The sequence below is a fragment of the Cherax quadricarinatus genome, chromosome 71 (genome assembly GCF_038502225.1).
Source record: "Cherax quadricarinatus isolate ZL_2023a chromosome 71, ASM3850222v1, whole genome shotgun sequence".
Lineage (NCBI taxonomy): Eukaryota > Metazoa > Arthropoda > Malacostraca > Decapoda > Parastacidae > Cherax > Cherax quadricarinatus.
Window position 1 is genome coordinate 10,429,352 of NC_091362.1, and position 26,096 is coordinate 10,455,447.

The 26,096-nt window shown below is 37.9% G+C and overlaps 1 protein-coding gene across 1 annotated transcript in view; it reads left to right on the plus strand.

Moving 5' to 3' along the window:
• SdhA (succinate dehydrogenase, subunit A (flavoprotein)) overlaps positions 1-26,096 on the plus strand; it is an 88,951-nt gene that overhangs the window by 35,876 nt on the left and 26,979 nt on the right. Inside the window, exons 9-13 of the mRNA XM_070100020.1 lie at positions 4,600-4,758; positions 7,328-7,525; positions 9,116-9,307; positions 13,572-13,715; positions 25,022-25,135. Coding sequence (XP_069956121.1) covers positions 4,600-4,758; positions 7,328-7,525; positions 9,116-9,307; positions 13,572-13,715; positions 25,022-25,135 — 807 coding nt within the window. The remainder of the gene's footprint in view (positions 1-4,599; positions 4,759-7,327; positions 7,526-9,115; positions 9,308-13,571; positions 13,716-25,021; positions 25,136-26,096) is intronic.

The window sequence follows — 26,096 nt, forward strand, 5'->3', positions numbered from 1 at the left end:
GTGATAATATGAAATGTTACGATTGTATGCTTGGAAGCTACCGCGGTGGCTGGCTGGCTTGTAAACACTGGCCAGAAGTGGACGCGTCTCAGATGGAACGAATAGTGTTGGTCGAGTTTTTTAGCGCTAATCGAGGCAAAATTTTTGCGATAAAATGTATCGCTAGTCAGATTTATCGTTAATCGATGCCATCGCTGGTCGAGGGTCCACTGTAATCTGAATTTTTGACAAGACCATGATTGGATAAATGTAGGGATTTTTTCTTTCTTTGAGTTGCCCTGCCTTGGCAGAAGATGGCATTGATATAAAAGAAAAAAAAAACTAAAAGAGGGAAGACACCTGAAGATTGGCAGCAATCATGCCTAGTTCCTTTGTATAAGGTAAAAAAAAGGGGGAGCAAGAGTGAATGTATGAATTATAGAGCAATAAGCCTCATAAGTATACTAGATAAAGTGTATGGTTATTTTTTTTATTTTTTTTTATTATCACACCGGCCGATTCCCACCAAGGCAGGGTGGCCCGAAAAAGAAAAACTTTCACCATCATTCACTCCATCACTGTCTTGCCAGAAGGGTGCTTTACACTACAGTTTTTAAAACTGCAACATTAACACCCCTCCTTCAGAGTGCAGGCACTGTACTTCCCATCTCCAGAACTCAAGTCCGGCCTGCCGGTTTCCCTGAATCCCTTCATAAATGTTACTTTGCTCACACTCCAACAGCACGTCAAGTATTAAAAACCATTTGTCTCCATTCACTCCTATCAAACACGCTCACGCATGCCTGCTGGAAGTCCAAGCCCCTCGCACACAAAACCTCCTTTACCCCCTCCCTCCAACCCTTCCTAGGCCGACCCCTACCCCGCCTTCCTTCCACTACAGACTGATACACTCTTGAAGTCATTCTGTTTCGCTCCATTCTCTCTACATGTCCGAACCACCTCAACAACCCTTCCTCAGCCCTCTGGACAACAGTTTTGGTAATCCCGCACCTCCTCCTAACTTCCAAACTACGAATTCTCTGCATTATATTCACACCACACATTGCCCTCAGACATGACATCTCCACTGCCTCCAGCCTTCTCCTCGCTGCAACATTCATCACCCACGCTTCACACCCATATAAGAGCGTTGGTAAAACTATACTCTCATACATTCCCCTCTTTGCCTCCAAGGACAAAGTTCTTTGTCTCCACAGACTCCTAAGTGCACCACTCACTCTTTTTCCCTCATCAATTCTATGATTCACCTCATCTTTCATAGACCCATCCGCTGACACGTCCACTCCCAAATATCTGAATACGATCACCTCCTCCATACTCTCTCCCTCCAATCTGATATTCAATCTTTCATCACCTAATCTTTTTGTTATCCTCATAACCTTACTCTTTCCTGTATTCACCTTTAATTTTCTTCTTTTGCACACCCTACCAAATTCATCCACCAATCTCTGCAACTTCTCTTCAGAATCTCCCAAGAGCACAGTGTCATCAGCAAAGAGCAGCTGTGACAACTCCCACTTTGTGTGTGATTCTTTATCTTTTAACTCCACACCTCTTGCCAAGACCCTCGCATTTACTTCTCTTACAACCCCATCTATAAATATATTAAACAACCACGGTGACATCACACATCCTTGTCTAAGGCCTACTTTTACTGGGAAAAAATTTCCCTCTTTCCTACATACTCTAACTTGAGCCTCACTATCCTCGTAAAAACTCTTCACTGCTTTCAGTAACCTACCTCCTACACCATACACTTGCAACATCTGCCACATTGCCCCCCTATCCACCCTGTCATACGCCTTTTCCAAATCCATAAATGCCACAAAGACCTCTTTAGCCTTATCTAAATACTGTTCACTTATATGTTTCACTGTAAACACCTGGTCCACACACCCCCTACCTTTCCTAAAGCCTCCTTGTTCATCTGCTATCCTATTCTCCGTCTTACTCTTAATTCTTTCAATTATAACTCTACCATACACTTTACCAGGTACACTCAACAGACTTATCCCCCTATAATTTTTGCACTCTCTTTTATCCCCTTTGCCTTTATACAAAGGAACTATGCATGCTCTCTGCCAATCCCTAGGTACCTTACCCTCTTCCATACATTTATTAAATAATTGCACCAACCACTCCAAAACTATATCCCCACCTGCTTTTAACATTTCTATCTTTATCCCATCAATCCCGGCTGCCTTACCCCCTTTCATTTTACCTACTGCCTCACGAACTTCCCCCACACTCACAACTGGCTCTTCCTCACTCCTACAAGATGTTATTCCTCCTTGCCCTATACACGAAATCACAGCTTCCCTATCTTCATCAACATTTAACAATTCCTCAAAATATTCCTTCCATCTTCCCAATACCTCTAACTCTCCATTTAATAACTCTCCTCTCCTATTTTTAACTGACAAATCAATTTGTTCTCTAGGCTTTCTTAACTTGTTAATCTCACTCCAAAACTTTTTCTTATTTTCAACAAAATTTGTTGATAACATCTCACCCACTCTCTCATTTGCTCTCTTTTTACATTGCTTCACCACTCTCTTAACCTCTCTCTTTTTCTCCATATACTCTTCCCTCCTTGCATCACTTCTACTTTGTAAAAACTTCTCATATGCTAACTTTTTCTCCCTTACTACTCTCTTTACATCATCATTCCACCAATCGCTCCTCTTCCCTCCTGCACCCACTTTCCTGTAACCACAAACTTCTGCTGAACACTCTAACACTACATTTTTAAACCTACCCCATACCTCTTCGACCCCATTGCCTATGCTCTCATTAGCCCATCTATCCTCCAATAGCTGTTTATATCTTACCCTAACTGCCTCCTCTTTTAGTTTATGGTATACCATAAATGTAACTAAGCATTGAAATACTGACATGTCAAGCATAAAGCACCGTGATATCTGTAGGTTACATTGCCATCTACCATCCTGTGACTGCATATGCAGTAATTTTAATGAAAGGTGTTTGAGCTGTGTGTAGATATTTTGATATGTATTTAGATACTTTTTATGAGGATAGTGAGGCTCAGGTTAGGGTGTGTAGAAGAGAGGGAGACTACTTCCTGGTAAAAGTTGGTCTTAGACAGGGATGTGTAATGTCACCATGGTTGTTTAATATATTTATAGATGGGGTTGTAAAAGAAGTAAATGCTAGGGTGTTCGGGAGAGGGGTGGGATTAAATTATGGGGAATCAAATTCAAAATGGGAATTAACAGTTACTTTTTGCTGATGATACTGTGCTTATGGGAGATTCTAAAGAAAAATTGCAAAGGTTAGTGGATGAGTTTGGGAATGTGTGTAAAGGTAGAAAGTTGAAAGTGAACATAGAAAAGAGTAAGGTGATGAGGGTATCAAATGATTTAGATAAAGAAAAATTAGATATCAAATTGGGGAGGAGGAGTATGGAAGAAGTGAATGTTTTCAGATACTTGGGAGTTGACGTGTCGGCGGATGGATTTATGAAGGAAGAGGTTAATCATAGAATTGATGAGGGAAAAAAGGTGAGTGGTGCATTGAGGTATATGTGGAGTCAAAAAACGTTATCTATGGAGGCAAAGAAGGGAATGTATGAAAGTATAGTAGTACCAACACACTTATATGGGTGTGAAGCTTGGGTGGTAAATGCAGCAGCGAGGAGACGGTTGGAGGCAGTGGAGATGTCCTGTCTAAGGGTGTGGTGTAAATATTATGCAGAAAATTCAGAGTGTGGAAATTAGGAAAAGGTGTGGAGTTAATAAAAGCATTAGTCAGAGGGCAGAAGAGGGGTTGTTGAGGTGGTTTGGTCATTTAGAGATAATGGATCAAAGTAGAATGACATGGAAAGCATATAAATCTATAGGGGAAGGAAGGCGAGGTAGGGGTCGTCCTCGAAAGGGTTGGAGAGAGGGGGTAAAGGAGGTTTTGTGGGCAAGGGGCTTGGACTTCCAGCAAGCGTGCGTGAGCGTGTTAGATAGGAGTGAATGGAGACGAATGGTACTTGGGACCTGACGATCTGTTGGAGTGTGAGCAGGGTAATATTTAGTGAAGGGATTCAGGGAAACCGGTTATTTTCATATAGTCGGACTTGAGTCCTGGAAATGGGAAGTACAATGCCTGCACTTTAAAGGAGGGGTTTGGGATATTGGCAGTTTGGAGGGATATGTTGTGTATCTTTATACGTATATGCTTCTAAGCTGTTGTATTCTGAGCACCTCTGCAAAAACAGTGATTATGTGTGAGTGTGGTGAAAGTGTTGAATGATGATGAAAGCATTTTCTTTTTGGGGATTTTCTTCCTTTTTTGGGTCACCCTGCCTCGGTGGGAGACGACCAACTTGTTGAAAAAAAAAAAAAATTTAGATACTTTATAGATACTTTAGCAGGTTTACCTTGTTTGCTAGATTTAACACCTGGAAAACTCGAGGAAATATTTTATAAATCTTCACTGACAATTATAACTGCTATTGTACAATAACTATGCAGGATTCTTTGCATTTGAAACATAAAACACAGAAGAAATTTGTAACCATAGTGAAAAATCCAATTAACCAGCAAAATTTACAAAAGTATATGGTAGTAATGGTATATTTTCTTCTTTCAGCTCCACCATCTGCCTCCAGATCAGCTGGCACAAAGGTTGCCAGGTATTTCAGAGACAGCCATGATCTTTGCTGGTGTAGATGTAACTCGTGAGCCCATCCCTGTACTTCCCACAGTCCACTACAACATGGGTGGTATTCCAACCAATTACAAAGGACAGGTTTGTTAATTGTCACGGTAAAGAAGAGGATTATATCCTTTTTTTTTTTTTTTAACATGCTGGTCATCTCCCACCAAAGCAGGGTGACAAAAAAAAAAAGGGAAGAAACTTTCACCATCATTTACACTATCAATGTCTTTGCACAGGCATGCAGATACAACTAATTTCCCACAAATTAATGTCATCTTGATTCATGAGCTTCGATGGTATTTATTGAAGGACATCTGTAGACAAATTTCAAAATTTGCAGGTTTTTTTTTTCACTGCCCATTTTCTCTTAGTGTGGCTTGACCCTGAAATTAAAAATGAACAGTAGATTTTCTTTTACCATACCAGTTAACTCACAAAGTGAGTTGACAGAAAAGGAAACACATTTACCATCATTCATTCAGTGCCTGTCAGGTATCTTCAGAGTGCAGTCACTACTTCCCACCCCCAGGACTTAAGTCCAGCTAACCAGTTTCCTCACTTACCTCTACTTCCCAGTATTCAAAACTTCCTTTACTTCCCTCTCTCCAACCTTTCCTGGAACAACCCCCTAATTTCCTTCCACACCAGATTTATACATCCTCTTGGTCATCCTAGTCTACACTGTCCTCTCTTAATGCCCAAACTAATTCATCATGCCCAACCTCACTCTATAAATTATACTTTTAGTAACCCCATACTGTCTTCCAGTTTCTAGATTCAGGATCCTCTTTATAACATTCATATCACACATTGCTCGTAAACATAACATCTCCGCTGCCTTTAACCACCTGCTCGCTGCGACGTTTAAAACTATGACTTTCACCCATGTACATTCTTGTACATTCTCCATTTCACCTGCGTAGTTAAACCTCTTTTTTTATTTTTTTTCCACAGATGCCTCAAAACACTATCTCATCTATTGTAGACCCATTGTCTGGCTCAAATATTTTAATACTGTACATTTACATCATTCACACTCTCTTTAATCTAATATCCAATCTTTCACTGTCTTGTTTATCTCATCACCTTGCTTTTTCTGTGTTGACTTGTTAATTCTTTCTTTTGCATACCTTCCCAATTTTCTCCAACAGACAACAGTTTGTGATATTGTAGTGTCTGGATTCACTAGAGCTTCTAGTCGGCCATCTCCCACAGAGGCAGGGTGACCCAAAAAGAAAGAAAATCCCCAATAAGAAAATACTTTCATCATCATTCAACACTTTCACCTCACTCATACATAATCACTTTTTGCAGAGGTGCCCAGAACACAACAGTTTAGAAGCATATATGTATAAAGATACACAACATATCCCTACAAACTGCCAATATCCCAAACCCCTCTTTTAAAGTGCAGGCATTGTACTTCCCATTTCCAGTACTCAAGTCTGGCTATATAAAAATACCGGTTTCCCTGAATACCTTCACTAAATATTACCCTGCTCACATTCCAACAGCTCGTCAAGTCCCAAATACCATTCGTCTCCATTTACTCCTATCTAACATGCTTGCTGAAAGTCCAAGCCCCTCGCTCACTAAACCTCCTTTATCCCCTCCCTCCAAACTTTTCGAGGACAACCCCTACCCCGCCTTCCTTCCCCTACAGATTTATACGCTCTTCATGTCAGTCTACTTGGATCCATTCTATCTAAATGACCAAAGCACCTCAACAAGCCCTCATCAGCCCTCTGACTAATACTTTTATTAACTCCACACCATCTCCTAATTTCCACACTCCGAAATCTCTGCATAATATTTACAGCATGCATTGGACATCTCCACTGCGTCCAGCCACCTCCTCGCTGCAGCATTTACAACCCAAGCTTCACACCCATATAAGAGTGTTGGTACCACTATACTTTCATATATTCCTTTTTTTGCCTCCATTGATAATGTTTTCTGTCTCCACATATACCTCAATGCACCACTCGCCTTTTCTCCTTCATCAATTCTGTGGTTAACCTCGTCCTTCATACATCCATCCGCTGACACGTCAGCTCCCAAATATATGAAAACATTTACTTCTTTCATACTCCTCCTCTCCAATTTGATATCCATCTAAATCATTTGATACCCTCAACACCTTACTCTTTTCTATGTTCACTTTCAACTTTCTACCTTTACACACTCATGCACGTGTATTCTTTCTTTCAACAAACTGGCCATATCCCATTGAAGCAGGGTGGCCCAAAAAGAAAAACAAAAGTTTCTCTTTTTAACCCTAGTAATGTATACAGGAGAAGGGGTTGCTAGCCCCTTGCTCCTGGTATTTTAGTTGCCTCTTACGACACAGATGGCTTACGGAGGAAGAATTCTGTTCCACTTTCCCATGGTGATGCATATGTATATAAACAAATAATCAAATTAAAAAGTGGGGTGTGGCTTGTCTAGCATTATGCCATTAGATCAATATATAAATTACCTAGAGAAAACAATCCTCTACAGAATTTTGTGAATTATTACCGTAATAGGAATTTTTGACAGGAGAGTGCTCTTCCCTTTAATTCAGCTATAAGTATAAGAATGTAATGAATTTCATACGTTTTGTATATATTTATAATAATAATAATAATAATAATATAATTGCTTATATTTTGCACAGGTTATTACATATGATGGACAAGGAGACAAGATTGTGCCTGGTCTTTATGCTGCAGGTGAAGCAGGATGTGCCTCTGTCCATGGAGCCAACCGTCTGGGAGCCAACTCTCTTCTTGATCTTGTGGTGTTTGGTCGAGCTTGTGCCCACACGATATCCCAGGAGAACAAGCCTGGTGATGCCATCAAAGAGCTATCTCCTGTGAGTTCTTTATCATGAAATTATTTCCAGACAGTACATTGTAATATTAGATACAGTCATACCTCCCTAATACCAGAGTTACGTTCCAGAGAATGCAATAATTTTTTAATTGCATATTAACGCTAGACTAACATGCACTTAATAAATTACTGCATTTTAGCTCAGAGTTGGTTGATGTGTGCATCACCACCACAAACCATCTTAAGAGCAAGGCAAGTGCCAATGATAATAAACGTAATACGTAACTGAAAAGCGCTGTGTTGGCGAAACACACTTAAAGCAAGGTATGACTATTGAAAAAAAAAGAAAACACGGTACGAGTGGGGATTAAACTTACAGCAAGCGAGTCATAAAACTCCAGGCCAACACACAAATTTTGGCATGGTTATTGTTTGGTCTTAGTACAGAAAAATTTGTAATGCACTCATTCGATTATTGTGGCCTCATCATTTCTCTGTTGGTGCCAAGAAATTTGCATTTCATCATTTTATGATTTGCATACACAATGCAGGCATACTTGGGAATAAAGGCACTGGTAGCAGAGGATCCTTTCAATACAACATTTTGCCCAAGATTGGGCTTTTATCTCAAGTACTTGATAAGCCCAGCCTTGGGTGAAACATATTAAAAGGATCTTCTGCTATCCATGTTTTTATTCCCATTTGTTGGCTTTTGTCCTTGTGTACCTGCAAGGCTTGCCTCTTCCTTTCCTACTATCAACCATTTTTTTCTGTGTTTATAACTTATTTTTTTTAAGCTTGTAAACCATTTTGTAGCATGTTTTTGTATTTTTTTCTATTTTATCCATACGTTTTTTAGATGCAGACACCACATTACAACAGCATATTCCAATTCTGATGTAACATATATGTAAAAGGCCTTTTTTTCCACAGCCTTTGTGTATTTATGAATATTAATTGGGCACTGTACATGTATTTATGACAAGAAATAAAGTTTGAAGATTCAAAAGCTTTGCATCAATATAAACAAACAGCATTTGAATGCTGAGATCTGGACTTTGCACCCATTTCCTGTTTAATTTTGATCAGTCACTTTCCATTTACTGTACAGGCGGGGCCCCATTTATACAGCAGGTTAGGTTCTGGGCTACCACTGTAAAGTGAAAGATAATCTTTTTTCACTTTCAGATGCATACAAAAAGCTTGATAACATGTTTACACTCGTATATTAAGTGAGCAATAGAGCTAGGCCTAAAAAATGCATAGGCATTACGCGTATTACTTATCTTAAAATATTTTTTTGCTTAGCTTATAGTGAGTGGTGAATGCTTATTGTAGGAAGCCTGAATAAGTGAAGAATGGGTATAATTGAAATACATACGTATTAGCGAAACTGTAAAACAAAGCACTGTAAGTTGGGGCCTGCCTATACTGTATTTTTTACATCCAGTTTGTAATTTTCTTAATTTTACTGTAGCTTTAGTTTCAGCCTGAAATACTTTGCATTACCTAGCTAATATCTGTGAAACATTCCTACACAAAGCTTGTAAGACCCTTAACAAAAAGAGAGACAAGTGTACTGTTGTCTTGGCATTAGTTCATTAGTAATGGTTGCGGGTGACTTCTACAGAATGCTGGTGAGGCATCAGTGGCCAACATTGATAAGCTGAGGTTTTCCAAAGGCAGTATGTTCACTGCAGAAATACGATCCACAATGCAGAAAACCATGCAGAGTCATGCTGCTGTGTTCCGAACTGGTGAAGTACTGAAAAGAGGCTGTGATAAAATTGCTGCTTTATGGCCTCAATTGAATGACATTAAGGTAAGATGCTAAATATCAATATTTTATTGTATATCATGACAAATATTGCACATGTGCCAGTAATCATTGCTAATTACACTTTCAGGTTAGAGATTATACTTAATTATTTAGTACTCTTGCAGGAGTACAGTAGACCATCGTTTAACACGGTTTTGTCTGGCACATTTTGGTTATAGCACGTTTCAAGAATTGCGGCATGTTTTTTTATAATACTTCGTAAAATTAACACAATTCACGGGAGGGGAAAAAATTTTGAGCACGTCACCCGAGAGATATGTACCATCCTCTGTTTGGAGTTTATATCTTTTTCTTGCCATATCTTAACCCCTTGACTGTCAAAACCCCAAATCCTGAGGTGTCTTCTGGTGTTGAAAAATTTTTGAAAAAAAAAAAAAAAATTATTTTTTCTTATGAAATGATAGAGAATCTTTTCCCGATGGTAATGATACAAAAAAAAAAATTTGATGGAAAATTTGCGGAATTATGCTCTCACGAAGTTAGCAACCTTGGCGATATTAATGAATTGGCAATTTCACCCACTTTGAGCCCTATTTTCGGCTAATTCCATTGTTCCAGTCGACCAAACTCATAGCTATTTCTTTAGAACTCCATTTGTTCTATCGATTGAGTACAAGAAACTGCCCATTTATCGATTTCAACTACCCAATAACATGATCAGAAATTTGCAATTTGGCCAATTTCATGCAAATTAAAAAATATGCCAATTTCAAAATAGGATCCAGAATGAACAATGCAGACATTCCTGGCTCTAAAATAACATTTTCTTTGTTCATCAGTCATGTCTCCAGGCCCCTCTGATATTACTCTTTCTTTCTATTTTAAATTTTTATTCAAGCAAAAAATAGAAGATTTATTGTTATGCAGACTACTGCAGTATTGTAATAATTGTATAAATAATGTCAACCCATTCATGGAGAATGACATCATTTGTTTACTTTTGAACATCGGCAAAAATCAAACATTTCCCCTGCTTTGAGCTCCATTTCAAGGTTCTTTTCATAGTAAAACCAATCAAAATCACCTCTATTTCTATAACATTTTTTTCATTCTATCAAATGAGACCAAGAAAACGAGAGTACAACCATAAATACTATACGAAAATTCACCACAAAGTCAGCGTTTTAATCCAAAAAAAAAAAACAGTCGGAGTTTTTTTTTCCTTGTTATGCTCTGCGTGCTGCAGGATTTTTTTTATACGGTGCACACTGACCACACAGACCCATTCTCTCACATGTGGGCCTACCAGCTTTCTCCTGCTTAATTTGAAGCCGCTAGAATTTTTGAGTATATATACGTCAAATACGGTGGCTTGTAAGACGTTTATATACGACCGAAACGGTTAAATATGCCAAGCAATCATGGCACCCAGTAGGCATACAAGTGTTGCTGAAAGTGGCAAGAAAAGGTTGAAGCATTTAAGTCTTACGAAGAAAATAGAAATATTAGACAAGAGATAGCTAGTGGCCGTAATGAAGCATCTCTGTGCATATAAAAAGAATGAGGTAAATATGAATTTGTGTGATGACTGTTTGACTGCCTTACTGACTTGACTGATTTAGTGACTGACTTTCTGACTGATTTATTGACTGACTTACTGGCTGACTGTATTACTGACTTGACTGATTTACTGACTTACATCAATGACTGACTGTATTACTGTGTTACTGACTGACAATATTACTGATTGACTATTACTGACTGACTGTATTACTGACTGACTGTATTACTGACTGACTGTATTACTGACTGTATTACTAACTGACTGTATTACTAACTGACTGTATTACTAACTGACTGTATTACTAACTGACTATTACTGACTGACAATATTACTGATTGACTGACTTGACTGGCTGACTTACTGCCTTGACTGATTTACTGACTTAAAATTTGACTTCTTCACTGAAGAGGACCCTGAAACAGTGTTTAGAGCAGCTGCTGCCTTACTGTCAGTTGTATAATGTACTGTGGGGTAAAACAGAACAGAAATCCATTACAGAATTGAGCCACAGCATAACTCTCCACTCTCCACAATCATCCACAAGCACCAGCACCTACAATTTAAGGTAAGACATACTATTATTTCTGTTGCATTTGTAATCTTAATCAGTAATAACAACATAATACATCACGACAATGAACTACAATTACATATTCACTTTTATTTTTGTAAGCTCTGGAGGTCTAGAAAAAAAGCTGTTTGGCTTTTTCGGGGCTCCCAGGAATGTAACCCTATTTTTCCCATAAGTTCTTGAGTTTGTCTAACACGATTTTAACCCTTTCAGGGTTTCCAACGTACTAGTACAGCTTATGCACCAGAGTTATTGACGTACTAATATGCCTAAATTCTAGCGCCTTCAAATCTAGCGAGAGAAAGCTGGTAGGCCTACATATGAAAGAATGGGTCTCTGTGGTTAGTGTGCACAGTATAAAAAAAATCCTGCAGCACACAGTGCATAATGAGAAAAAAAAAAAAACTGACCGTGTTTGCGCTGCATTTTCGTATGATATTTATGGTTGTATTCTAGTTTTCCTGGTCTCATTTTATGGAATGGAAGACATATTACAGAAATTGAGATGATTTTGATTGGTTTTACAATGAAAAGTACCTTGTAAATGAGCTCAAAGTAGCAGAAATGTTCGATTTTTGCCAAAGTTCAAAAGTAAGCAAATCATGCCACGCGTCCAATACACATCAACTGGTGAGTCTAATATTCTTTCACAAGTGCGCCGATATTATTTATAACTTTTCTACACTAATGCAGTAGTCTGCATAACAGTAAATCTTCTATTTTTTCTGAGAATAAAAATTCAAAGTGGAAAGCAAAAGAAATGTAAGAGGAGCCTGGGGACGTGACTAATGAACAGAGGAAATGGTATTTTAGTGCCAGGAATGTCTGTCTTGTTTATTCTGGACCCTATTTGGAAACTGGCATCTTTTGAAATTTGCGTGAAATTGGCAAAATTGCTAATTTCTGACCACTGTATTGAATAGTTGAAATCGGTAAATGGGTGGTTTCTTGTACTCATTTGATAGAAAAAATGGAGTTCTAGCCAAATAGTTACGATTTTTGTCGACTAGTACAGTGGAATTGGCCGAAAATAGAGCTCAAAGTCAGCGAAATCGCCGATGTGTAAACATTGTCGAGACCGCTAACTTCACAGGAGCATAATTCCGTAAGTTTTCCATCAAATTTCATACTTTTGGTGTCATTATGATCGGGAAAAGATTCTCTATCTTTTCATAAGAAATTTTTTTTTTTTTTTTTTTTTTTTTTTTTTTTTTTTTTTTTTTTTTAACCCTGAGAACAAGTTTAGGAGAGGGCCTCTCGACCCTGAAAGGGTTAAGTACAGTAGTGGAATGCTAGGGATTATTTTCCTCAACCTGCAGAAATCTACATAAATAAATTGTTGAAACATAAATATTCCATCCAGGGAAGTTCCCCAAGCACTGTGCCACATTATAATGGTGGGGATTTTAGCATACTAGTGTATGACTTGAAACCCAGCATTTCATTTTCAGCTTCAGTAACAGAAAGATTTTTCCCTTTTGTGAAAAGTTGCTGTGACTTGCCACCCTTAACTTGAAACAAATTATGGATACAGTTTGGACTTCAATTCATAGACTTATGTCCATCTCTGATGGCTAAATAGTGTGACTTCTTGCTTGTGACTTGGAAAATATTATAGCTATGGTTTTGGACTTCATCCTATGGACTTAAATGTATTCTTTATATTGTGATTGTTATGTGATGGTAAATTTGTCACATAAGCTGCAGTTGGTATTGATCCAGTAGTATCAGAGTGTTTGTTGAAAAGGGTAATGATAGTAGCAAATTATTGTTAGCATCCTCATATTAAAAGCACTGGTTCTGGTACTATGTAAATTATACAGCTGAACTTGACCTATCCAACTGTGCTGACTGATCTGTTCATGGAATGTTCAACATTTCTTTCTTGATTGAAGTTGTCCTTTTCCTGCTTAGTAATCATCACTTTAATTTATCCACTGTATTTTATTAATTGTGAACTTACTTACGTTGATATTTAACTAACATAAGTATTATAATGTGTTAATCTTTGTGATGTATCAGTAAATTAATTCAGATTAAATAAGTTGTTGCTAATGTTATATTTTTGCTACATGCTGATGCAATTACATTTTGATGTACTGTACTAACATGATCAGAGACAAAAAATTTTGTTCAAGTAATATTAACAATAAATAATTGGTGTGTTTCAGTTGGTTGATCGTGGGATAATATGGAACACTGACTTGGTTGAGACCCTTGAACTTCAGAACCTTATGTCCAATGCCATCCAGACAATATTCTCAGCAGAGGCTCGCAAGGAGTCTCGTGGTGCTCATGCTCGTGAAGATTTTAAGGTAAAATACAAATCAGCATAGAAATTAGAAATGAATGTGCACGAATGTTAGTCATCGTCTTTCAACAAACTGGCCGTATTCCGCTGAGGCAGGGTGACCCAAAAAGAAAAACAAGTTTCTCTTTTTAACTTTAGCAATGTAAACAGGAGAATGGGTTACTAGCCCCTTGCTCCCAGCACTTTAGGCACCTCTTACGACACGCATGGCTCACTGAGGAAGAATTCTGTCCCACTTCCCCATGGAGATAGGAGGAAATAAACAAGAACTAGTAAGAAAATAGAAAAAAGAGAGAGGTGTGTGTGTATATATGCTTGTACATATATGTGTAGTGTAACCTAAATGTAAGTAGAAGTAGCAAGACGTACCTGAAATCTTTCGTGTTTGAGACTGCAAAAAGACATCAGCATTCCTACCATCATGTAAAACAATTACAGGCTTCCGTTTTACATTCACTTAGCAGGATGGTAGTACCTCCCTGGGTGGTTGCTGTCTACCAACCTACTACCTAGGCATATGCTATATCTACTTGTTTTAAAAACTAGAATGCAAAGTTTCATAAATTTGAATGAAGTTAGCAAACTAAAGTAGCTTCGAAATCTTGTGCTGTTTCAAAAACTATCAAAGAATTAAGATGGTATTTATGATTAAGATTAAGTTGTTTATTTAGACATGATACGTGGTTGTACAGAGGAATATAATAGTTGGGTGTACATGCCAGAAGCCCCTTTGTATGCAGAGCATTTCAGGCAAACTTAAAGATTAACTTAAGATTAGGAAGGCAATAATAGTTCATTTGGTCATTAGATGTGTTACAGTAAGTACAAGAGAATTGAATATTCTATTAGGTAATGCTACATGGCTTTGATAAGTCTAGTATAGAATTATTACACTATTGAATTAGTTTATAAAGATTACAGTATTACAATGGAACAAGTTTAAATAATTTAAAATATGATGTATTACAGCTTAGTACTATTTAAAACAATGAAATTTGGTATTACAATGGAACAGTTTAAAAACAGTTTACATTATGATGTATTACAGTTTGGTACTATTTAAAACAATGAAATTTAGACATCCTAATGTTGAAGTAGTGAGTAAGTGGTTGAGCATTCATCAGCACAATGTGAGTAGCTTTTGAGTAACTGGTAGTGATTAGGTACGGTTTGTCTGGTTAATTTTGTGTGATGAGGTGATTTCTTAGTAGGGCCTTAAACTGATTTGCAGACAGGGATCCTTTAGTGTGTTCTGGCAATGAGTTCCAGATCTTCGGGCCTTTTACGTGCATAGCATTTTTACATAGGGAGAGATGGACATGAGGGATATCGAAGAGTGATTTGTGCCTCCTATTATGGTTGTGTGTTCTGTTATAGCTATCAAGGAGTTTGAGAGGAGGGTTTACATTTGATTATAGTGTTCTGTGTATGTAGTAGGCACAGTAATAAGTGTGGATGTTTTGTATATTAAGCAAGTTAATACTTTTGAAAAGAGGTGGTGTGTTGTCTAATGCAGGAGTTAGTAATCAATCACACTGCAGCTTTTTGTTGGGTTATTAAAGGCTTAAGGTGATTTGCTGTGGTTGAGCTCCTAGCACAAATACCATAGGTGAGATAAGGGTTATTGGAGAGTGGTACAAAGCTAGAAGAGCTGATTGGGGTACATAGTACCGTATCTTTGAAAGGATGCCTACTGCTTTGGAGACTTTGTTGGAAATTTGCTGTATGTGTGTCTGAAATCTGAGACTGCAGTCAAGGTGGAGACCTAGAAATTTGCCCTCTGTCTGTCTAGAAATAGGTGAACCATTTATCAATATGTTTAGCTGTACATTTGAAGCTCTTGTTTCCAAAAAGCATGAAACAGGTTTTGTCAATATTGAGAGTATGTTGGTAATCATCCAAGTAGATATTTTTAGCATTTCAGCATTTACAGTGTCTGTTAGTATAGCTGGGTTTGGGTGAGAGAAGACATAAGTTGTCATCTGCAGATAAAATGGGTTTAAGGAGATTAGATGTATTTGGTAGGTCATTGATGTAAATGAGAAAGAGAAGTGGGCCAAGGATACTTCCCAGTGGGACCCCAACAAGAATAGGTTGTGTAATGGAGCTTGCTCCATTTGTGTATACATACTGGGTTCTGTTGTGAAGATGAGATTTTAGGTAATTGAGAGTGCATCCTCTGACCCCGTAATGTTCGAGTTTTTGGTGCAAAAGGTCATGGTCAACTGTATGAAAAGCTTTCTTAAGTCTATGAAAAGTCCCAGGGGAAATTCATTTTTCTCAAGTGCAGAATATATTAGTTCAAGCATATGTATAATAGCATCATTAGTACTCTTTTACGGTCTGAACCCAAACTGACAAGGGTTGAGTATGTTTTTGGATACGAAGTAATGATAGACTTGTTTGTGAATTAATTTTTGAAGATTTTAGATAGTAGGGGCAGGTTTGATATAGGCCTATAGTTGTTCAGTTCAGTTGGATCACCTCCTTTGAGGATTGGGGTGACTCTTGCTGTCTTGAGTATGGATGGGAAAATGGAAGATTCAGTGGATTTGTTAAAAAGAGTTGCAATAATTGGTGACAACATGAGAAGCTTTTTTTATACGTGGGTGGTGGTAAGTTGCTTAGGTTTCCTGCCTTGTTTTTTAGTGTTTTGATGATAATCGAGATTTCAGTAGGGTTTGTTGGGGCTAAAAATAGAGTATTTGGGTACTTGCCAGTGACTTAGTCTTTTGTTTGAATGTTTGAGCTTGGGATTTTACTTGGTAGTTTTGTTCCTACGGTGGAGAAAAACATTAAGTTTGTTGGCAGTATCGGTTGGCTGAAGGAGAGGGTCTTCTGGTTTAGTTAAGTTAATCATTCTGTTTTGTGACAGCTTTTTAGATCCTAGAATTTCAGATAAGGTTTTCCAGGTCTTTTTCATATTGCCTTTTATGTCATGAAATCTGTTTTCATAATACAGTTTTTGGGATCTCCTTATTAGATTGGTTGGTATTGACGAGTAACGTTTTGTAAGATCCTTTGTTATTAAACCCATTCTGTACTGTTTTTCATATAGATGTTTTTTATCAATAGATTTGAGGATGCTGCTTGTAAGGCAGGGGCTGTTTAGTCTCTTCGCTGTGATCTGCTTAGTTTTTATTAGGCAATGCATGTTATATATTTTTTTTTTTTTTTAATATTAATACATTCATTAGTATGGAAGTTGTCAGCTAGCTCTCGTTTTGCCAGTCAGTGTCACTTAATGCTGAAATAAAGTTATTAACAGATGACTCGTCATGTAGTCGGAAGGTGATCTTAGTTGTGTCCTGGGGCAATTTACGCGAGTTGGTTATGAGAAAGATGGGATAGTGGTCAGTGGTGTTATCTGTGATTATGCTGCTTTTAATGGGGATATAGTGTTTGTCCAGATATGGTCTTCTAATGAGGCATTTGTTTTGGTATTCTTGTAGGTTTTGTTATTGTTGGTAGAAGTAAGCAGCTGTACATAATGTTTATGAATTCAGTCACTTGTGGGTCATGGTCATGGATGAGATTTACATTGAAGTCCCCTGTAAGTATCAGGGGGTGTTTTTCATTTCTGCACTAGTTATTAGGTTTCTTAGTTTTTCACCAAAAGAGTAAATATTGGAGTGAGGAACTCTGAAAATTGCTCCAACTGTTAGAGGTTTTGTAAGGTCTTTGGATTTAAATTTAGCAATTCTATACTCACCATGTTCATCCCTTGTGCAAGTAGAATTTATACATTCTGGTTCATCAGAGTAGTATACATGCATAGCCGTTCCACCTCCTAATTGGTCTGGCCTACATTTGTGTATGGCCATGTAGCCAGGTATGGAATAGATGTTTGTAACATCATGTTTTAGCCATGTTTCAGTGAGAGTAATGATAGACATACTGACATTTAAAGAATTGAGTAGTGCTTGGAGGTCATCATAGTGCTTGCTTATTGATTTGACATTATAATTGAATACAGTTATGTTATTGTTGGCACTGAGTAGTGTCTTAGCCTGACTAACAGTGTAGTAAAGGCAATTGTTGTTAGGATTGTGTGTCATTTAATAACAGGTTAATGTCAGGATCGATGTCTGCAATCATATGACTAATGTAAGATTAAGTGTATAAATAGTATAAAGATACTACTACCTGTTAATATAATGCCTATAACAAGTAGTAAATCAATATTGCACAACTGTTAGGAATCAATATTGTACTGAAGGTGATATGAGAGCTTATGCCAGCAGTACAAAGTATAAGTAGCAAAAAAACCATTCTACAGATTACACAGATACTAAACAAGTACGTAATAATAATACAACAAATATAGGTAGTAGTACCGTCCTGCCAGATGACTGTGAAACAGAAACCTGTAACTGTTTTGCATGATGGTAGGATTGCTGATTTCTTTTTCTGTCTCATAAACACGCTAGATAACAGGGATATCTTGCTACTCCTACTTACACTTTGGTCACACTTCACAGACATGCACATGCATATATATATACATACATCTAGGTTTTCCCCTTTTTCTAAATAGCTCTTGTTCTTCTTTATTTCTTCTATTGTCCACGGGGAAGTGGAAAAGAATCTTTCCTCTGTAAGCCATGCGTGTCGTATGAGGCGACTAAAATGCCGGGAGCAATGGGCTAGTAACCCCTTCTCCTGTAGACATTTACTAAAAAAGAGAAGAAAAACTTTATAAAACTGGGATGCTTGAATGTGCGTGGATGTAGTGCGGATGACAAGAAACAGATGATTGCTGATGTTATGAATGAAAAGAAGTTGGATGTCCTGGCCCTAAGCGAAACAAAGCTGAAGGGGGTAGGGGAGTTTCGGTGGGGGGAAATAAATGGGATTAAATCTGGAGTATCTGAGAGAGTTAGAGCAAAGGAATGGGTAGCAGTAATGTTGAAGGATCAGTTATGGAAGGAGAAAAGAGAATATTAATGTGTAAATTCAAGGATTATATGGATTAGAGTAAAGGTTGGATGTGAAAAGTGGGTCATAATAAGTGTGTATGCACCTGGAGAAGAGAGGAATGTAGAGGAGAGAGAGAGATTTTGGGAGATGTTAAGTGAATGTATAGGAGCCTTTGAACCAAGTGAGAGAGTAATTGTGGTAGGGGATCTGAATGCTAAAGTAGGAGAAACTTTTAGAGAGGGTGTGGTAGGTAAGTTTGGGGTGCCAGGTGTAAATGATAATGGGAGCCCTTTGATTGAACTTCGTATAGAAAGGGGTTTAGTTATAGGTAATACATATTTTAAGAAAAAGAGGATAAATAAGTATACAAGATATGATGTAGGGCGAAATGACAGTAGTTTGTTGGATTATGTATTGGTAGATAAAAGACTGTTGAGTAGACTTCAGGATGTACATGTTTATAGAGGGGCCACAGATATATCAGATCACTTTCTAGTTGTAGCTACACTGTGAGTAAAAGGTAGATGGGGTACAAGGAGAATAGAAACATCAGGGAAGAGAGAGGTGAAGGTTTATAAACTAAAAGAGGAGGCAGTTAGGGTAAGATATAAACAGCTATTGGAGGATAGATGGGCTAATGAGAGCATAGACAATGGGGTCGAAGAGGTATGGGGTAGGTTTAAAAATGTAGTGTTAGAGTGTTCAGCAGAAGTTTGTGGTTACAGGAAAGTGGGTGCGGGAGGGAAGAGGAGCGATTGGTGGAATGATGATGTAAAGAGAGCAGTAAGGGAGAAAAAGTTAGCATATGAGAAGTTTTTACAAAGTAGAAGTGATGCAAGGAGGGAAGAGTATATGGAGAAAAAGAGAGAGGTTAAGAGAGTGGTGAAGCAATGTAAAAAGAGAGCAAATGAGAGAGTGGGTGAGATGTTATCAACAAATTTTGTTGAAAATAAGAAAGTTTTGGAGTGAGATTAACAAGTTAAGGAAGCCTAGAGAACAAATGGATTTGTCAGTTAAAAATAGAAGAGGAAAGTTATTAAATGGAGAGTTAGAGGTATTGGGAAGATGGAGGGAATATTTTGAGGAATTGTTAAATGTTGATGAAGATAGGGAAGCTGTGATTTCGTGTATAGGGCAAGGAGGAATAACATCTTGTAGGAGTGAGGAAGAGCCAGTTGTGAGTGTGGGGGAAGTTCGTGAGGCAGTAGGTAAAATGAAAGGGGGTAAGGCAGCCGGGATTGATGGGATAAAGATAGAAATGTTAAAAGCAGGTGGGGATATAGTTTTGGAGTGGTTGGTGCAATTATTTAATAAATGTATGGAAGAGGGTAAGGTTCCTAGGGATTGGCAGAGATCATGCATAGTTCCTTTGTATAAAGGCAAAGGGGACAAAAGAGAGTGCAAAAATTATAGGGGGATAAGTCTGTTGAGTATACCTGGTAAAGTGTATGGTAGAGTTATTATTGAAAGAATTAAGAGTAAGATGGAGAATAGGATAGCAAATGAACAAGGAGGCTTTAGGAAAGGTAGGGGGTGTGTGGACCAGGTGTTTACAGTGAAACATAAGTGAACAGTATTTAGATAAGGCTAAAGAGGTTTTTGTGGCATTTATGGATTTGGAAAAGGCGTATGACAGGGTGGATAGGGGGGCAATGTGGCAGATGTTGCAGGTGTATGGTGTAGGAGGTAGGTTACTGAAAGCAGTGAAGAGTTTTTACGAGGATAGTGAGGCTCAAGTTAGAGTATGTAGGAAAGAGGGAAATTATTTCCCAGTAAAAGTAGGCCTTAGACAAGGATGTGTGATGTCACCGTGGTTGTTTAATATATTTATAGATGGGGTTGTAAGAGAAGTAAATGTGAGGGTCTTGGCAAGAGGCGTGGAGTTAAAAGATAAAGAATCACACATAAAGTGGGAGTTGTCACAGTTGCTCTTTGCTGATGACACTGTGCTCTTGGGAGATTCTGAAGAGAAGTTGCAGAGATTGCTGGATGAATTTGGTAGGGTGTGTAAAAGAAGAAAATTAAAAGTGAATACAGGAAAGAGTAAGGTTATGAGGATAACAAAAAGATTAGGTGATGAAAGATTGGATATCAGATTGGAGGGAGAGAGTATGGAGGAGGTGAATGTAATCAGATATTTGGGAGTGGACGTGTCAGCGGATCGGTCTATGAAAGATGAGGTTAATCATAGAATTGATGAGGGGAAAAGGGTGAGTGGTGCACTTAGGAGTCTGTGGAGACAAAGAACTTTGTCCTTTGAGGCAAAGAGGGGAATGTATGAGAGTATAGTTTTACTAATGCTCTTATATGGGTGTGAAGCATGGGTGATGAATGTTGCAGCGAGAAGGCTGGAGGCAGTGGAGATGTCATGTCTGAGGGCAATGTGTGGTGTAAATATAATGCAGAGAATTCATAGTTTGGAAGTTAGGAGGAGGTGCGGGATTACCAAAACTGTTGTCCAGAGGGCTGAGGAAGGGTTGTTGAGGTGGTTCGGACATGTAGAGAGAATGGAGCAAAACAGAGTGACTTCAAGAGTGTATCAGTCTGTAGTGGAAGGAAGGCGGGGTAGGGGTCGGCCTAGGAAAGGCTGGAGGGAGGGGGTAAAGGAGGTTTTGTGTGCGAGGGGCCTGGACTTCCAGCAGGCATGCGTGAGAGTGTTTGATAGGAGTGAATGGAGACAAATGGTTTTTAATACTTGACGTGCTGTTGGAGTGTGAGCAAAGTAACATTTATGAAGGAGTTCAGGGAAACCGGCAGGCCGGACTTGAGTCCTGGAGATGGGAAGTACAGTGCCTGCACTCTGAAGGAGGGGTGTTAATGTTGCAGTTTAAAAACTGTAGTGTAAAGCACCCTTCTGGCAAGACAGTGATGGAGTGAATGATGGTGAAAGTTTTTCTTTTTCGGGCCACCCTGCCTTGGTGGGAATCGGCCAGTGTGATGATAAAAAAAAAAAATATATAAAGTGAAGAGATAGTAAAAATGGTCTTAAATAAAAATTTAAAAAGTAAGATTTGACTTTAATCACAAAATTTAGGCAAGTAATAACACTATAAACAAATTGTATGAGTAGTAATAAAAATATAATGAACTATTAAGACTTGGTATATCAGTAGCACCTAACAGTTTTTGCACTAATGCTAGACAGTAAAAAAAAAGGGAGGGGGGGTCAAAACAGTAGTACTTAACTTTGGATTGTATTGCACTAACTATTATAGACTGCATACACTAGAGAAAAAAAAAAAGAAATATAATAGTTAACTAATTGAGGACTGCAAAGATAGTTACAGTTTTTTTTTTTTTTTTTTAACAAACTGGCCGTATCCCACCAAGGCAGGGTGGCCCAAAAAGAAAAACGAAAGTTTCTCTTTTTAAATTTAGTAATTTATACAAGGGAAGGGGTTACTAACCCCTTGCCCCCGGCATTTTAGTCGCCTCTTACAACACGCATGGCTTACGGAGGAAGAATTCTGTTCCACTTCCCCATGGAGATAAGAGGAAATAAACAAGAATAAGAACTAGAAAGAAAATAGCAGAAAACCCAGAGGGGTGTGTATATATATGCTTGTACATGTATGTGTATTGTGACCTAAGTGTAAGTAGAAGTAGCAAGACGTACCTGAAATCTTGCATGTTTGAGACAGAAAAAATGACACCAGTAATCCTACCATCACAGTTACAAATATATATAAAAAATAGAAATGTATATCTCTTTAGGCAAACAAGAAAGTGATCTTGAGGTGTTTAACAAAAATATAAAGTATGAGGAAGCGATTGGACGGCTTAGAATCACTGCTGTCAGATTGACAATATAGAATTGAGAATTAGGTTTTGTGATGCTACAGTGAGTAAGAATTAAGATGGTATTCATGATACTACTGTGAGTAAGAATTAAGATGGTATTCATGATGCTACTGTGAGTAAGAATTAAGATGATACACTATTGGAAAAGATTTATACATTTGGACCCTTCCCCTCAATGAAGGTTTCTCAATGCTGGTCAGGGGCTCTTGATTCAAGGAATTGGATCTACTTTTCCCTTGGATCAAACCTGATTACCTCCCAATCCCCAGACTGTATGACCCCTGTGGGTTTAGTGTTCCCCCATGAATGGAATAATCTTCTTTCAACAAACTGGCCATATCCTACTGAGGCTGGCTTCCCCCCCCTTTCCCCCCCAAAAGAAAAAGTTTCTCTTCTTTTAAATTTAATAATATATGGCATTTTAGTTGCCTCTGACAACACACATGGCTTACATAGGAAGAATTCTGTTCTACTTCCCCATGGAGATAAAAGAGGAAATAAACAAGAAGAACTGATAAGAAAATAGGAGAAACCCCAGAAGGATGTGTATATACATGCTTGTACATGTATGTGTAGTGTGACCTAAGAGTAATTAGAAGTAGCAAGACATACCTGAAACCTTGAATGTTTCTTCTTCTTCCAACACACCAGCCGTATCCCACCGAAGCAGGGTGGCTCAAGAAGAAAAACGAAAGTTTCTCTTTACAAATTTAGTTAATGTATACAGGAGAAGGGGTTACTAGCCCATTGCTCCCTGCATTTTAGTCACCTCTTGCAACACGCATGGCTTAAGAAGGAAGAATTCTGTTCCCCTTCTCCATGGAGATAGGAAATAAACCAGAACAAGAACTAGTAAAAAAATAGAAGAAAACCAAGAGGGGTGTGTATATATATGCTTGTACATGCATGTGTAATGTGACCTAAATATAAGCAGAAGTAGCAAGATGTACTTGAAACCTTGCATGTTTATGATACAGAAAAAAGACCAGCAATCCTACCATCATGTAAAATAATTACAGGCTTGTTTCACACTCACTTGGCAGGACGTTAGTACCTCCCTTGGTGGTTGCTGTCTACCATCCTACTGCCTCCATGAATGTAATAATAACATTATTAATGTACATTTGGATCCAAGACTAGCTTTAAAAGAGGAAGGAGAGACATGTTAGTAAAATAAGAAGTATCAGAATGGCTTGGCACGTCAAGTATCACTCTTTGGTTCCAGCTTGGGTATAATCTTCATAAACAATTTATGAAATTATTCATGGATATTTTACGAATAAATTCCAAGTTTGTTACTGGAAAAATATAGCAAGAAAAGAGAGCAATTGTTAAAAAATATTGAGAGGGATCTTAAGACTCTAAGTCACAGAAAATTAATTAAGCCTGTCAGTTGATATTGCAGCCTTAGCGAGATTAAAAGTATTGTGCAAGCAGGAGATATAAAAAATAACGTATGGGGTAAGAAACTTAAATTTCTTGTCTTATGTGGTATACAGTTGACCCCTGCCTTACGATCAACTCCCAACTCGAACAATTATGTAAGTGTATTTTTGTAAGTGCTTTTGTACGTGTATTTTTGGGGGTCTGAAACGGACTAATCTAATTTACAATATTCCTTATGGGAACAAATTCGTTCGGTAATGGCACTTGAACAGACTTCTGGAATGAATTAATATCATAAGTCCACTGTATATGTTTCTCCACACTTAAGAAATAAAGTGGCACCTTTTTTCATGTCCTAAGATAATACTATATTATGGAGGAAGTGAATATATTTAGATCTTTGGGAGTGGGTCAAGCAGTTAGCTTGAGTATTGAAAAGTCTGGAAAAACAAATGTTACATTGGAAAAAAGGTATTAGTATAGTGATGGCAGAATTTCTGTATAGGTGTCACATTATATTTAAATGTTGCAACAAAGAGACTAGAAGTGACAGAGATGTGTTTGAGATCAGTTTGTGGTGTGAATATTGTGTAAAGAATAAGAAGTGAAGAAATTTGAAGGTGGTGGTATGAAAGGTATAATTCAGTGTGGAGGAAGGGTAGTTGAGATGGTTTGGTCATTTAGAAAGTACAGAGCAAGGTCATTGACCAAGACAGTATATACTGTATAAATCTGTGGTGGATGGAAGGTAGTGTAGGGTATAACTTAGGAAGGGTTGGAAGGATGTGATGAAGGAGGTTTAGAGGTAGGTGCATGAACATGGAACAGGCATGTTAGATCAGAGTAATGAGATGATACATTGTGGGATTTGATATGGTGGTGGAGTGTAAGCAAGGCAACATCTCTGAAGGGATCCAGGTAAGTCATTTAACCAGACTTGAGTTTTGGAGATTGGAAGTAGCACCTGTTGGGATGTTATGTTTTTGATAATTTTAATGTCAGCCATTCGTGAAAGGTAGCTAGGGAATGAATGAGCATTTGTAAATGTGCCTTTTTTTTGGAGGATGAGGGAAGGGTTACTCAGTCTTGATTAGAAATGGTTGATCTTTTAAAAAAAAAATCTCAAAATTACTTTATTTTCTATTATTTTAGGATGCTATAGACTAGTTAAATTATTAATGTAAGGAAAATGTCTTGCTTCAGATTCGCATAGATGAGTACGACTACAGCAAGCCACTAGAAGGCCAAGAACGCAAACCACTTGAAAATCATTGGAGGAAGCACACACTGTCCACTGTTAATATGGAAACTGGCACTGTAAGTGATGCATTTAAATTTTATGTGTTTAAAGAATTGCATATCTATCTGTCAGACAGGGATAAACTTTTGGTGAATGAAATGCAGTAGTTTGAGGCTTGGAACTAGTATTCCCTTCAGTATTTTCTAGGTATACAGTAGTGTCCTTTGCTCAATGCAAGAGATGCATTCCAGGGCCTTGACAGCCATAGTAATCTTGGATGACCTACACTCTATTTCTCATTTTATGAATCTTAATTGTTTGGCAAACTGCACTGGTTGCATAATAAAAGTGAATTTTCATTGCTCATAAAGTTGCTTTTATAAATGGGGTATCACATAAAAGTTAATTTGATTATAGCAAAACTACAAAAGGATACATAGATTACCATACTGAATTATGCTCTTTTACACATATAATGATTTACTAAAGAACTAGTTATGATTTTATGACTGCCAGTCCACAATTAAGAAAGTGTGTAAAATATAATTGCCCTTTGTGTTATTGTTTTCAGTGGGAAAACTGTTTTATGTTACAAACAGTTCATTCATAAGTTGAAACACCAGAAACATAACTCTCTCTCCTCACTTAACGACAGAGTTCCTTTCCTAAGATCAGATTCATAAACAAATTTGTTGCTAAGCGGGGAACATACTATAATGGTAGTGGGTTTGTGTCACCCATCTTTGATATTGTTTTAATGTCACCTTTGCACCATTTGTAACATTTCTGGTATACTTTTATATGTTGATACAGTAGTGCACTGTTTATTGTGAGAAACAGAATAGAGGAAATCAGCTCTAATATACATTATTTAGGTATGTATACTGGTCAGAGAGGCCGTTGGAAGTCTGAGTCATCGGTAAACGAGTAAGTCACTAAGTGAGGAGAGGCTGTAGTTCATAAGCTGGGTTCTTGCCAGCATTCTAGGAGTATAATTTGAGTGCCTCGTGTCACTCAGTAATATGGGTATTTGAGACA